The sequence below is a fragment of the Eptatretus burgeri genome, chromosome 13 (assembly GCF_056783735.1).
Source record: "Eptatretus burgeri isolate ZD-2024b chromosome 13, Ebu_testis_v1, whole genome shotgun sequence".
In the NCBI taxonomy this organism is placed as follows: domain Eukaryota; kingdom Metazoa; phylum Chordata; class Myxini; order Myxiniformes; family Myxinidae; genus Eptatretus; species Eptatretus burgeri.
In genome coordinates this window covers 52,858,338-52,873,191 of record NC_140973.1, presented here as the reverse complement: position 1 = coordinate 52,873,191, position 14,854 = coordinate 52,858,338, and the positions used below count along the sequence as shown (strand labels likewise).

Here is a 14,854-nt window from a genome sequence, read left to right as displayed (position 1 = left end):
TTGATCTTCCATTCCCTGATGATTCTGGAGATGAATCGAGTGATGAGGATTGAGGTGAATGTCCGTTTGATCTTCCATTCCCTGATGATTCTGGAGATGAATCGAGTGATGAGGATTGAGGTGAATGTCCGTTTGATCTTCCATTCCCTGATGATTCTGGAGATGAATCGAGTGATGAGGATTGAGGTGAATGTCCGTTTGATCTTCCATTTCCCTGATGATTCTGGAGATGAATCGAGTGATGAGGATTGAGGTGAATGTCAGTTTGATCTTCCATTCCCTGATGATTCTGGACATTAATCGAGTGATGAGGGTTGAGTGAATGTCCGTTTGATCTTCCATTCCCTGATGATTCTGGAGATGAATCGAGTGATGAGGATTGAGGTGAATGTCCGTTTGATCTTCCATTCCCTGATGATTCTGGAGATGAATCGAGTGATGAGGATTGAGGTGAATGTCCGTTTGATCTGCCATTTCCCTGAAGATTCTGGAGATGAATCGAGTGATGAGGATTGAGGTGAATGTCCGTTTGATCTTCCATTTCCCTGATGATTCTGGAGATGAATCGAGTGATGAGGGTTGAGGTGAATGTCAGTTTGATCTTCCATTCCCTGATGATTCTGGAGATGAATCGAGTGATGAGGGTTGAGGTGAATGTCCGTTTGATCTTCCATTTCCCTGAAGATTCTGGAGATGAATCGAGTGATGAGGATTGAGGTGAATGTCCGTTTGATCTTCCATTCCCTGATGATTCTGGAGATGAATCGAGTGATGAGGATTGAGGTGAATGTCCGTTTGATCTTCCATTTCCCTGAAGATTCTGGAGATGAATCGAGTGATGAGGATTGAGGTGAATGTCCGTTTGATCTTCCATTTCCCTGAAGATTCTGGAGATGAATCGAGTGATGAGGATTGAGGTGAATGTCCGTTTGATCTTCCATTCCCTGATGATTCTGGAGATGAATCGAGTGATGAGGATTGAGGTGAATGTCCGTTTGATCTTCCATTTCCCTGATGATTCTGGAGATGAATCGAGTGATGAGGATTGAGGTGAATGTCAGTTTGATCTTCCATTCCCTGATGATTCTGGAGATGAATCGAGTGATGAGGATTGAGGTGAATGTCCGTTTGATCTTCCATTTCCCTGATGATTCTGGAGATGAATCGAGTGATGAGGATTGAGGTGAATGTCCGTTTGATCTTCCATTTCCCTGAAGATTCTGGAGATGAATCGAGTGATGAGGATTGAGGTGAATGTCCGTTTGATCTTCCATTTCCCTGATGATTCTGGAGATGAATCGAGTGATGAGGATTGAGGTGAATGTCAGTTTGATCTTCCATTTCCCTGATGATTCTGGAGATGAATCGAGTGATGAGGATTGAGGTGAATGTTCGTTTGATCTTCCAGTTCTTGATGATTCTGGAGATGAATCGAGTGATGAGGATTGAGGTGAATGTCAGTTTGATCTTCCATTCCCTGATGATTCTGGAGATGAATCGAGTGATGAGGATTGAGGTGAATGTCCGTTTGATCTTCCATTTCCCTGATGATTCTGGAGATGAATCGAGTGATGAGGGTTGAGTGAATGTCCGTTTGATCCTCCATTCCCTGGTGATTCTGGAGATGAATCGAGTGATGGGGGTTGAGGTGAATGTCCGTGTGATCTTCCATTTCCCTGATGATTCTGGAGATTAATCGAGTGATGAGGATTGAGGTGAATGTCCGTGTGATCTTCCATTTCCCTGATGATTCTGGAGATGAATCGAGTGATGAGGATTGAGGTGAATGTCAGTTTGATCTTCCATTCCCTGATGATTCTGGACATTAATCGAGTGATGAGGGTTGAGTGAATGTCCGTTTGATCTTCCATTTCCCTGAAGATTCTGGAGATGAATCGAGTGATGAGGATTGAGGTGAATGTCAGTTTCATCTCCCATTCCCTGATGATTCTGGAGATGAATCGAGTGATGAGGATTGAGGTGAATGTCCGTTTGATCTTCCATTCCCTGATGATTCTGGAGATGAATCGAGTGATGAGGATTGAGGTGAATGTCCGTTTGATCTTCCATTTCCCTGATGATTCTGGAGATGAATCGAGTGATGAGGATTGAGGTGAATGTCCGTTTGATCTTCCATTCCCTGATGATTCTGGAGATGAATCGAGTGATGAGGATTGAGGTGAATGTCCGTTTGATCTTCCATTTCCCTGAAGATTCTGGAGATGAATCGAGTGATGAGGATTGAGGTGAATGTCAGTTTGATCTTCCATTCCCTGATGACTCTGGAGATGAATCGAGTGATGAGGATTGAGGTGAATGTCAGTTTGATCTTCCATTCCCTGATGATTCTGGAGATGAATCGAGTGATGAGGATTGAGGTGAATGTCCGTTTGATCTTCCATTTCCCTGATGATTCTGGAGATGAATCGAGTGATGAGGGTTGAGGTGAATGTCCGTTTGATCTTCCATTTCCCTGATGATTCTGGAGATGAATCGAGTGATGAGGATTGAGGTGAATGTCCGTTTGATCTTCCATTCCCTGATGATTCTGGAGATGAATCGAGTGATGAGGATTGAGGTGAATGTCCGTTTGATCTTCCATTTCCCTGAAGATTCTGGAGATGAATCGAGTGATGAGGATTGAGGTGAATGTCCGTTTGATCTTCCATTTCCCTGATGATTCTGGAGATGAATCGAGTGATGAGGATTGAGGTGAATGTCCGTTTGATCTTCCATTTCCCTGATGATTCTGGAGATGAATCGAGTGATGAGGATTGAGGTGAATGTCCGTTTGATCTTCCATTTCCCTGATGATTCTGGAGATGAATCGAGTGATGTGGGTTGAGGTGAATGTCAGTTTGATCTTCCATTTCCCTGATGATTCTGGAGATTAATCGAGTGATGAGGATTGAGGTGAATGTCCGTGTGATCTTCCATTTCCCTGATGATTCTGGAGATGAATCGAGTGATGAGGATTGAGGTGAATGTCCGTTTGATCTTCCATTCCCTGATGACTCTGGAGATGAATCGAGTGATGAGGATTGAGGTGAATGTCCGTTTGATCTTCCATTCCCTGATGATTCTGGAGATGAATCGAGTGATGAGGATTGAGGTGAATGTCCGTTTGATCTTCCATTCCCTGATGACTCTGGAGATGAATCGAGTGATGAGGATTGAGGTGAATGTCCGTTTGATCTTCCATTTCCCTGAAGATTCTGGAGATGAATCGAGTGATGAGGATTGAGGTGAATGTCCGTTTGATCTTCCATTTCCCTGAAGATTCTGGAGATGAATCGAGTGATGAGGATTGAGGTGAATGTCCGTTTGATCTTCCATTTCCCTGAAGATTCTGGAGATGAATCGAGTGATGAGGATTGAGGTGAATGTCCGTTTGATCTTCCATTTCCCTGATGATTCTGGAGATGAATCGAGTGATGTGGGTTGAGGTGAATGTCAGTTTGATCTTCCATTCCCTGATGATTCTGGAGATGAATCGAGTGATGAGGGTTGAGGTGAATGTCCGTTTGATCTTCCATTTCCCTGATGATTCTGGAGATGAATCGAGTGATGTGGGTTGAGGTGAATGTCAGTTTGATCTTCCATTCCCTGATGATTCTGGAGATGAATCGAGTGATGAGGGTTGAGTGAATGTCCGTTTGATCTTCCATTTCCGGCTCACGTCGTCGGTCTTGATGCTGACAGTTCGCACAAGTCCCAAGTTTTCATTTCGTCTCCTTCTCAAGAATCTCTCGTTTGTGAGTTGTTCATTCGACAGCTGCTTGTATTTCATACTCACATCTTATTTTACGTCCTGTTGTGTGGATGTGTCCACAAAGTTACCACCACAACTCCAAATGGAGATTTCGTGTATTCGAATTGTGTAAGAAACGTAATTTGTAGGTTTTGCCTCCACAAATTTGTCACAAAATTCATTTTGGAGCCTCCTCCAGTTGTTGTCCCACGGCCCAAAGATAAAAAGGTCAATAAAGCTCCGAGTCCGAGAGGTCGCTGGTTCGAACCAAAGCCGAACCGCTCCAAAGACTATTTAAACAATGGAACGTGCTGCTTTGTTGCTTGACAATCCGCTTTTAGAAAGGAGAGAGAGAACGGAAAAACAACCATAGGTTGGTAATATGTGCACAGGCTTTGGTTGCCCTGACAACGTCCTGCCAGTGACTTCGTTGTGAGAGAACCCAATGAATGAATAATCAATTAATCGATTGATCAACCGAACGAATGATTGGGACACACAGCAGAAATGAACTGAAAAAAAGACTGCATTTGATTGGCTGGTAGCTATTGATGATACCGGAAGTTATCGGCATTCGCAGGCCCAACAAAATGTCCACAATAACTAAGCGGTGTATTGGTTTTGCGGAACAATTTTTGTTTTTGGTTGAATCATCGCCAAAGCCTTTATATCGAAGGAATAAGATTGTCGATTATTGTGCATTTAATTTTCTACTATAACGTATCGTAACGTCCTGTTAATAAATTATATATATATATATATATATATATATATATATATATATATATATATATATATATATATATATACATACATACATATATATACATATATATACATATATATACATATATATATATATATATATATATATATATATATATATATATATATATATATATATATATATATATATATATATATATATATATATATATATATATATATATATATATATGTGTGTACTGTATATGTAACTAAGAGAACACCGCCCAGCAGACTGTTTTTACGCTGTGTCGATACAAGAATGCGAACGATTTTTTAGCTGGTGTTTCCTTGTTTCGACAACGGAAGATTCCGTCCGCTCTTTGCTTTTAAATCTCGTTTCTTCCATCTTGGTCTTTCATCCCGAAACTCTTGCAGGTGAGATAACGGCTTTGAAAATGAACTTCTGAAAGTCGAGTGTAGCCTGGCCTGGACTGGCCTGGGGCCCAGTCTGGACTCAGCTGGACTGGACTGGCCTGGGGCCCAGTCTGGACTCAGCTGGACTGGCCTGGCCTGGGGCCCAGTCTGGACTCAGCTGGACTGGCCTGGCCTGGGGCCCAGTCTGGACTCAGCTGGACTGGCCTGGCCTGGGGCCCAGTCTGGACTGGCCTGGCCTGGGGCCCAGTCTGGACTCAGCTGGACTGGCATGGACTGGGGCCCAGTCTGGACTCAGTTGGACTGGACTCGGCTTAAATGAACGTAATTTGGTTTGAGCCGCAGCGCAGCCGTTCCCGAGCTGGACGAGTGCATGGTGGGATGTGTGGTGGTGGTAATGGTAGTGGTAATGGTGGGGTGTTTGGTGAAGTGGCATTGTGTACCTGCCCGGATTCCTTTATTTCAGCGGAGATGGGTTTGGTCGTGGCTCTGAGAGGAGAGATGGTGGTAATGGTGGTTGTGGTAATGGTAGTGGTCGGATGTGTGGTGGTAATGGTAGTGGTCGGATGTGTGGTGGTGGTAATGGTAGTGGTCGGATGTGTGGTGGTAATGGTGGGGTGTTTGGTGAAGTGGCATTATGTACCTGCCTGGATTCCTTTATTTCAGCGGAGATGGGTTTGGTCATGGCTCTGAGAGGAGAGATGGTGGTAATGGTGGTTGTGGTAATGGTAGTGGTGGTAATGGTAGTGGTCGGATGTGTGGTGGTAATGGTGGGATGTTTGGTGAAGTGGCATTATGTACCTGCCTGGATTCCTTTATTTCAGCGGAGATGGGTTTGGTCATGGCTCTGAGATGAGAGATGGTGGTAATGGTGGTTGTGGTAATGGTAGTGGTGGTAATGGTAGTGGTCGGATGTGTGGTGGTAATGGTGGGGTGTTTGGTGAAGTGGCATTATGTACCTGCCTGGATTCCTTTATTTCAGCGGAGATGGGTTTGGTCGTGGCTCTGAGAGGAGAGATGGTGGTAATGGTGGTTGTGGTAATGGTAGTGGTGGTTGTCATTGTAATGGTGGTGGTGGTTGTAATGGTAGTGGTGGTGGTTTGACGATTGTGATCATTTAGGGAGTGTTTAATATACCTGTAATTGATGAGATTTGGTGAACGTTGGGGTTATAAAGGGGCTGGGGGGTATTTAATTTGACAAGGGACCATGCATGCTACAATGAGGGGTTTTGTATTTCTCTGTGGTGGGGCTATAATGAGATTTTTGAGTTGTAGTTGTGGGGGTGGGGGGTGGGGTAGGGTAGGGTAGGGTGATCTGAGTCATGTCAGCCTCGATAGGCGTCAGTTTATCACTAGTACAGGGAACTTTGTGCCGTTGTGTTGGTTAATACATTTGTAGATTGGTTGGTTTTGTTAATGATCATTGTATCCCAGCTGGATGTATGTTTACCTCCCCCAGGAGACACCGCACGACATGGCGATCCTGTTTGCGGTTGTGGCTCGAGGGAGCACGGTGCTTGCCAAGCATTCCGCTTACAGCGGCAACTTCCTGGAGGTTGTGGAGCAAGTTTTGTCCCGGATCCCCCCGGAGAATTCCAAACTCACATACTCTCATAACAAGTGAGCCATTTGGTGTGAACTCGAGGTGGTTGTGTGTGGTCGAGTCGAGCATCGATTGTATACTTTATCCTCATTATTATTTTGTTTTTTGAATTATTTGTTTTATTTCCAGCTACCTCTTCCATTACATCTCCCAAGACAGAATAGTGTATCTCTGCATCACTGATGATGTGAGTCCATTTTCGTTTTCTTCTTCCTTGTTTCTGTTAACATGTTTTTCTGTTTGTGTGCTGAACTATTCCTTCCATCGTTTTTCTACTTATCCGACCTTCCTCCAGGACTTTGAACGCTCCAAAGCGTTTGCCTTTCTCACCGAGGTGGAACGCCGATTCCGCACGACGTACGGTTCTCGTGCACAGACTGCCCTTCCGTACGCCATGAGCAGCGAATTCTCCTCCGTTCTGGCCTCTCAGATGGTTCGATTTGTGAATGTTGTCCTGTTCATGTTGTCGGACAATAACCAGGACGTTGTGGCACTAATGTAACTGTTGACCGTGCGTTGCAGCGTTACCACTCGGACAAAATCACTCAAGTTCAAGGGCAAGTTGATGAGCTGAAGGGGATAATGGTGAAGAACATAGGTGAGAATACTGCTCACTCTCATAACATTTCTAACATGGGCTGTGGTGATGTTGCTGAGGATCACCTACCAAAAGCTGCTTGAGGAGGTTATTGTGGCATGACTAAACCCGATGTGGTTTGTCATTGTTTTTAGCGTTGAAAGACGAAGGTGAAGGATTATTGCTGTCGCTTTTTGTTTGATGTTTTTTTTGTGGGTGGGAGCAAGTATTTTCTTTTTCTTTTTGAGAGAGTTCAAGCTTGTGGAGGAGCTACAACACAGAATGGATCGGGACAAAGCACATTGACAAAAATGGAAAGGGGACTTGGGGGCATTTGGGAAGAGGGACGAAACGGAGGAAGAAAACTGGAAGAATGAGGGCAGGGTGAGGAGGACATCACCGATGAACAAGCTGGGTGCAGGCGCAAACTCGCAATCACAGAAGTGGAAGGGAAAATTGGAGAAGCAAGAATGGAATAGAATAAAGACAAAGTTGGGGGAGGTTAACCTGTTAACCCTGGTACTTTGGCAGGGTTAATGAGTGCATAAAATATCATGGGTATGGATGGTTAGGATGATCTGTGATGGTGGTGAACAGCTGTCTTGAAGACCTGGAGGGACATTGAACAGAATGTGGAAGTTGGTGCCACAGGTTTGAAAAAAAGAGGAAGAAAAGAGTGAAGGTGAGCAGTGATTCTTGGTTTTGGTAGTTTAACCAGAAGGGGGTTGCTAGCACGGACCTTGAGTGCCCTGCGGAAATATGGGCAGGACAGAGCGGGGGGGGGCAAGGCTGGAGAGGAGACGGTAGAAGACAGGACCACCGACCTGCCTCCAGTGGGAGACCCAAAGACTCTGCCTCACCGTGGGAGATGCCAATGATCTTAAATGCCTTTGTTTCCACAGCGTGAAGCCGAGAAAGGTGAGGCGGAACCACCAGCCCAGAGGGGAGAGCAGTACACCATCAGGCTGCGGAAGAAAGCTTTGTATGTGTGCCGGGGGAAGAACCTTGCATGATGGAGGATGCCCAGTCGGCGACTGGCTTTGGAGGCCAACTTGGAGATGTGGCTTTCCCAGGAAAGATCATGGCAGATAGTGAGGCCCAAAAGTTTAAATGAAAGGACTTCTTCCAGAGGATTGTTGAGAAAGTAGATGGTTGGGGGTGGGGCACGGGGGGGGGGAGTGTTCCAGACAGTCCTTTCGGAGAGACGTGGTGAGAGAGTAAGATTTGTCAAGATTGAAAGACATGTTGGACCAGTTTGTGATTTTTACCCAGATCTGCAGAGAGTGAAGAAACTGCTGCTGGCCGATCTGAGGGATGACAGATGGTACAGCAGATGGTGAAGCAGTCAGCAAAGAGATAAAGAGGATTTTCCAGTCAGAGAGATCATTGATGAGAGAAAACTGCCTTGAGGAAATCCAGCCTGGACAGGAAGAGGGGATGAAATAATTGACTGTGACAAGAGAGGAAGTCTGCGAGCCAACAGTGGAGATTGCCTTGGATACCGTCGGGAGAAAGTTTTTGGTGAGCAGGGTGGGGTGCCAGACCGTATCAAAAGCACGTGATATGTCTCGGGATATTGCTCTGATCTCATGTCTGGCATTGAGGACCACCATCCATTGTTGGGAAACAGGAGCAGCAAGTCCAGGGTCGAGTGACCTGTTCTGAATCCAAATTGATGATCGGAAATCAGACCATTGGAGAAGAGTGAAGGTGAGCAGTGATTCTTGGTTTTGGTAGTTTAACCAGAAGGGGATTGCTGGCACGGACCTTGAGTGCCCTGCGGAAATATGGGCAGGACAGAGCGGGGGCGGGGGGCAAGGCTGGAGAGGAGACGGTAGAAGACAGAAGGACCACCGACCTGCCTCCGGTGGGAGACCCAAAGACACTGCCTCACCGTGGGAATCGAGTCTTTGATGAAGAGAGCAACTCTGCTGCTAGGATGAGGCTCAGGTCTGTCATACCAGAGGAGGGAGTAACCAGGGAGAGATACTTGGGAGTCAAAGACATATTTGAAGGAGGAAAGTTTCTGTGAAGCAGATTATATCTGGTTTGTCAGTGGCAACCTGTGTGGAAAGATCTGTCAGGTTTGAGCGAAGGCCCTGGATGTTGAGGTCCACACTGTTGAGAAAGAGGGAGTGGAGGAGGTTTTGGGTGCAGGGGAGGGCATTATGAGGAGGGAGGAAGATAAGGAGAGTTGAAAGTGTGGGGGATTACAGAAGACCGAGGGGAGAAGGCCAGATGAGGAGAAAAGGCTTGGTGGTGATGGGTTGAGGTACAGTGGGAAGTAATAAGAGAGTGGGCAGAGGGTATTTGAAGATTGGAGGGTGGAGTGATGAGATGGAAGGTAGGTAAAGGAAAGGTTGAAGAAAACCGTGAAGGTGTATGGTGAATTTGGATCGGATAAAGTAGAAGGAAGATGTTCAGTCGGTGAAAGTAGTAGGAAGAGGAAGAGTGGGTAGAGAAATCATGTGGTTACCAGACTTTGGAGGCCAACTTTGAAATGTGGATTGCCCAAGAAGGATCATGGCTGATAGTGAGACGAGCATCGTGCAAGTGTAGCAACCAACCTTCTTTCAGGAAATTTGCATGGTATGACGTTTAAACTTGTAACTCGGAGGCATTTTTACCTGTCCCTTTGTTGACTGATTAAATCGAAAGATGTAATGTTGTACTTCACAAATATTCTGTTGTATTCACTATATCATTTGTCCGAAGGTAATCACCTTCATCAACCATCCTTGTTGCTGAAATATGGCGTGATTAAAAATCACTTCTGCTTTGCTGCGAAGCTCTGTTGGGTCCTTTTGGTTTGAACATCTGCTTAAAATGAGTAAAATGAAACATTTTGAAAATTTCAAACGAGTCTCTCAGATTTCAACATCACCACAATGCATATTATCAAGCTGTTTAAACTTTCGTTATACAGTACAAGAAGATGATTTGTAATACCAGATACCACCAGGTGGCACTATACGATGCATGTTTACACAGATAGAATTTCTCAATTCCTCCCCACCCTCCCCTCCACCCCAGATATCCTACCTGGACAGAAACCATAATCGGGCTCTGTCAGACTGACCGACCATCCGTCCATGTACTTTTGAGTTAAGATAGTTCAAAAATCGTGGAACATTTCGCTTTCCATTCATCCATCCATTGGGACCATACTCTGTGGAGGGCGTTGGTGCTGCCAAAGCAGTCTCCTTGGCTTTTGGGCACAATCCTTGATGGGTTGCCACTCCGACACAGGATACCAACAAGCTGGCACTCATTTTGCCGACCTCGGAAGGATGACAGGCAGAGTCAACCCTACTTGGTATTAATTCAACAGCCGAGTGGGATTTGAACTCAGGATCCTCAGATCCAAAGCCCACCTCCCTAACCATTAAGCCAACACCAGGCATATTTAGCTTTCATATTACAGATATCTATTCCTCATGACATTATCTCAACTTGATTAGATCATGGCGGTGATTGAATTATGTTGCCATGGCAACCATCTCAGTAATTCGGCTTGTGTGTGCAATATTTCAAAAAACGTTCAAGATTTAGCGTTCACATTACCTAGATTTTTTCCTCATACCGCCGAAAAGGCAGGGGACCTCGAGTATCAGCTCCTTGTTTAAATGTATAGTTTTTGCCCGATCGCTCAATAAAGAATCGCTTTAAATATTCCATCATCCGGATCTTCAGCAAAATCGAATCGATTCGTCCTTGTCACACGGTCAACCTGTCCACCAAGTTTCGTCCGAATCGCTCCACAACTTTTTGAGATATCCTGCTCACAATTAGACAAACATGGTTGAATAAACAATGTATAAATATACAATTTCACCTTTATGGTATAAATTATTATCAGATGAAAGGAATGAAACTACTTCATCACTATCATTTCCGACATAGGACATTGACTGGTACAGCAGTACTGTGGCCAGCTGTACTTGTGAACGCAGCTTAGATTGAGGCCATGTGTCCCCCATGCAATCGATCTCCACCGGCCATCTCCATTTTTCAAACTTGAGATTGGACAAGGAGTGTAATGCTGTTGGTTGGTTGGTTTTTTTTTGTTTATTTGTTTTTATCCCCCGCCGTGTGGCGGAAGGGGGATATTGTCACCCAGGTCGTCCGGCTGTCCATCCGTCCGGGCGTCAACATTTATAGCTGTGAGTGCGATACCTCAAACTGTTCGCCATATCGATTTGAAATTTGGGTCACACATGTACCACCTGAAAAGGAAGAACCCTATTGATTTTGGGCGTGTCCGGATCCAAGATGGCCGCCCCAGTCGGCCATCTTGAAAATGTTTTTTGTAATAAATGGAAAACAGCTTATCTGATTTCAATTATTTTTGGTTACTACGTTCCTCACCCCTGGGGAACTTTTTCGAAATGGTGTCTTGTTTCCAATTCACCTCCCTCATTATCTGGAATATGTATGACCTTTTTCATTCAATGGTGGGGGATTCCCCATCTCTGATGGTATATTTATTTATTGCAAGAAGTGCAGTTCTAATGTAATTGTTCCACTGACATCTCTAGGGTTAGCATGCTGGAGGTTGGCAGTTCGCACTTGCAGGTGAAATAGCAAAAGCCAATCTTTTCCATTTTTCGATCATAGCAAATAACTGATTGCTTCTGTCGTCTGTTTTACTTCCTCGCCTCTTTAGTTTACATGCCTTGGAGCACCTTTACCTGATCCGGTGTCTAATGGGGAGTCCGCATGTGCTTGATACCGATTTGAAGTTGACGTCGCTATGCTTCAGCTCCTTTCCCCAGTGTTCGTCCAACCTCATAGGTCTTTGTCTGTTGCCTGCCCCATCTTCATTTCACTTCTCCCTCCTAGACTTGATTGCTGACCGTGGAGAAAAGCTCGAACTCCTCATCAATAAAACCGAGAGCCTTGTCGACTCGGTGAGTATGTCCTCACATTGTCATCCACGTGAGCATGAGCTTCGTTGCTTGCTGCCCTCCTTTTTGTAGATGCTTTTGATCCTGTCATCTCAAAGGTGGTGGATGTGCTTGACGCCACCATTGACCCCTTCACACACCTTTAATTTTATCATGTTCTACCCTCCTCCCCCCCTCATCATTTAACAATCCAACACTCAATCATTTCCATTATAAATATCATTTGGTTTTTCATGTTTAAACTTGGCAAAATATTAATCTAAAAATATGAAGGAGTTGCATTTTGTTGTTTATGGGTGAATAAGGTCTTTATTGTAAATACAAAGCACGTGTACGAGTTGAGGAGCAAAAGGAACTGATAGTTTGCAGGTTATTAGTGAAGAAAGCAGTAAATGAGTTGGGGGTGGGAGGGGGGGAATCATTCAATGCAGGAGTAATTGGAGGTTTGGGGGGGGGGGAGGGTGCAAGCTTCTGAGAATACAAGACAAGCCAGGTTGAGAGATTGACCCCCAACCATAGCATTATATTGTCCCTCTCCAAACACTCGACAGTCCGTGACCTTCAAACGATCGAGCCGGAACCTGGCGCGTGCCATGTGCTTGAAGAATGTGAAGTTTATCGCCGTGATCGTCGTGGTGGCTCTCGTAAGTCGGGTTCACCTCACATTATGAATGTAGCATCTTGAAGTCTCCGCGATCGGTTACCTGATCAACTGTGACGCCGTTTCTCCCCTTCAGATCATTCTGTACTTTATCGTCTGCGCGGCGTGCGGGGGAATGGCGTGGCAGCAGTGCGTTAAACACTGATCGTCGTCTGTACTCTTCGCCCTCGTCCTTCTACACAAACCCCTTCCCGCTAGGAAGACCAGAAGGAATCTAACTCAACTGTACGGTTTCAGTTTTGGACGTGTTTGATAAAATGCTCGACTGCAGTACGGTCGTTGCATGTTGGAAAATGTATTTTGGAAAGATTGTTCCTTTGCCTTCCCCATTTTTACCCCTCAATCCTGATCTCCTCCCCCCCCCCAACCCCCCAACACCCCACTGTCTGCATTCACCCCTTTTATTTGCTGTTTGCACAGTTTTTATTTTTTTGTAACTTCATTTTGACCAAAATTTGGAAGAACTTGGACTTGCGTGGTTTTTTTTTGTTTTGTTTTTTGGGGGTTATTTCCCTCCTTTATTACACACAAACTACTTGTATAAACCATTATTTTGTCAGTTGATTGTTTTAGCTTCTTCCTGATATTTTTTTCTTTTTTCATCAAGTAAATGAAACTTATTTGTTGAAGTGGGCAAATATTTTCAGTGCAGCTTGCCCGCTGGCACGCACGGCCTGTGCTTTTACCAAGCACGGGTCATTTTATCCCCAGAGACGATCAGGATTACGAGAGCTTTTTAAAATGATGGTTAAAAGACATGGAAATGCCCTCGGATCCTGCAAAGAGACCATCGTTTGAAGGTCATGGTTTGCTAACAAGGTCCAGTGAGTGCATTTTGAGCACAGAAATCATATTTCTTCATCTTTTATCGAATGTACCAGATTTTTTTTTGGCATTATAGGTTTGTCCACTGCACTCTCTTATGAACCTTTGTTTTATCTCTCACATGACTGCCCCTGATCACCTGTGGATTATGTTGTGCATGGGAAGGTGGGGGTTGGGGGAGTGGGAGGGGGCTGAGTATGTGGGAGTGCAGGACTTGGATTAGGTTGTGGGGTGGATTCCAATGGTGGATTAGGCCAGGAGGTGGCTTCCAGTATTGTATTAGGACTTGGGGTGGTTTCCAGTGGTGGATTAGTATGTGGGGTGGTTTGAAATGGTGCATTAGGATGTGGGGTGGTTTCAAGTGGTGGATTAGGCCATTATGTGGCTTCCAGTGGTGGATTTGGATGTGGGGTGATCTGCTGTTTTATATACGTATATATAAACTTTCACCAGTCACCAAATCCACCTCCTTCCTTGCTGTGTTAACTCGCTTTTTGAATGACCGACGTGTAATGATTTTATTTGAGATTGCAGCGATTTCTAATCGAAACTTTTCATGTTTAATACACTTCCTGTTGTATTTTAATTTACTCCTTCATGATCCACTTTTTCATACCATAACCTGCTCCCCTGTACCTTGAAGGGTATCTCTTACTTGGTTGCACAGCTGTAAATTTATTCATTATCTGATCTACACATTGCACTTTCATTTGATTGATCATTTGTGGCATTGAATTAAAAGTGGCAATAACATCACCCCTGTAAGCACTCGTGCCCCTATATGCAAAGGCTGTTCGATCTCCAAGTGCTATTGCCAGGAGTTGATATTTTGAGCATGACGGTGAAAGGAAAGGTACATGTGGCATGTGCAGAAGAGATTGTTGGAGTTGGAGGAATGATGAAATGGCAGAACTGCTAGTTTAATGATTATGTTAATGATGGAGCTGCACGATGTACCACACACTTCATGGAGTGTTGTTGTTGCAACAGTTTCTTGGCAAGCATTATGTTGGGTGGTTTGCCATTGCCGTTCCAGCAGTCAGTTGGAGCAAGACTTTTGCAATTTGTTCAAGGTACGGATAACTCGGCAACTTCACTGAAGGATTTTAAACATCCACTAACGAATGCAGGGAGATGGGATATATGTACATATTGATGGTTTACTCAGCCTGCAATTTACCAGGATGAGGGTATATGGCTGGGCTGAGATTTGAATACAGGTAAGATGGCTAAAAGGTGTTTAAGCTATCATGCTGCTGCTTTCAACCAAAAGGGCACGAAAGGAAAACGAGGCCTAAAAACATTGGCGTGGGTAAGATGAGCTTGTGGCGTATTTATTAGTTGCATCATTGGAGGTTTTATCCGTTCGTACGTAGCACGAGGCTGTG

At 44.7% G+C, this 14,854-nt stretch overlaps 1 protein-coding gene across 1 annotated transcript; it reads left to right on the top strand.

Moving 5' to 3' along the window:
- Positions 1-4,706: 4,706 nt before the first annotated feature.
- Positions 4,707-14,222, top strand: VAMP7 (vesicle associated membrane protein 7). Its single transcript, XM_085852478.1, has 8 exons — positions 4,707-4,894; positions 6,353-6,513; positions 6,626-6,683; positions 6,792-6,929; positions 7,019-7,094; positions 11,916-11,983; positions 12,532-12,624; positions 12,718-14,222. The coding sequence occupies exons 2-8, from the start codon at positions 6,368-6,370 to the stop codon at positions 12,784-12,786; spliced, it is 648 nt and encodes a 215-aa protein (XP_085708604.1). The 5' UTR covers positions 4,707-4,894; positions 6,353-6,367; the 3' UTR covers positions 12,787-14,222.
- The last annotated feature ends 632 nt before the right edge of the window (positions 14,223-14,854 follow it).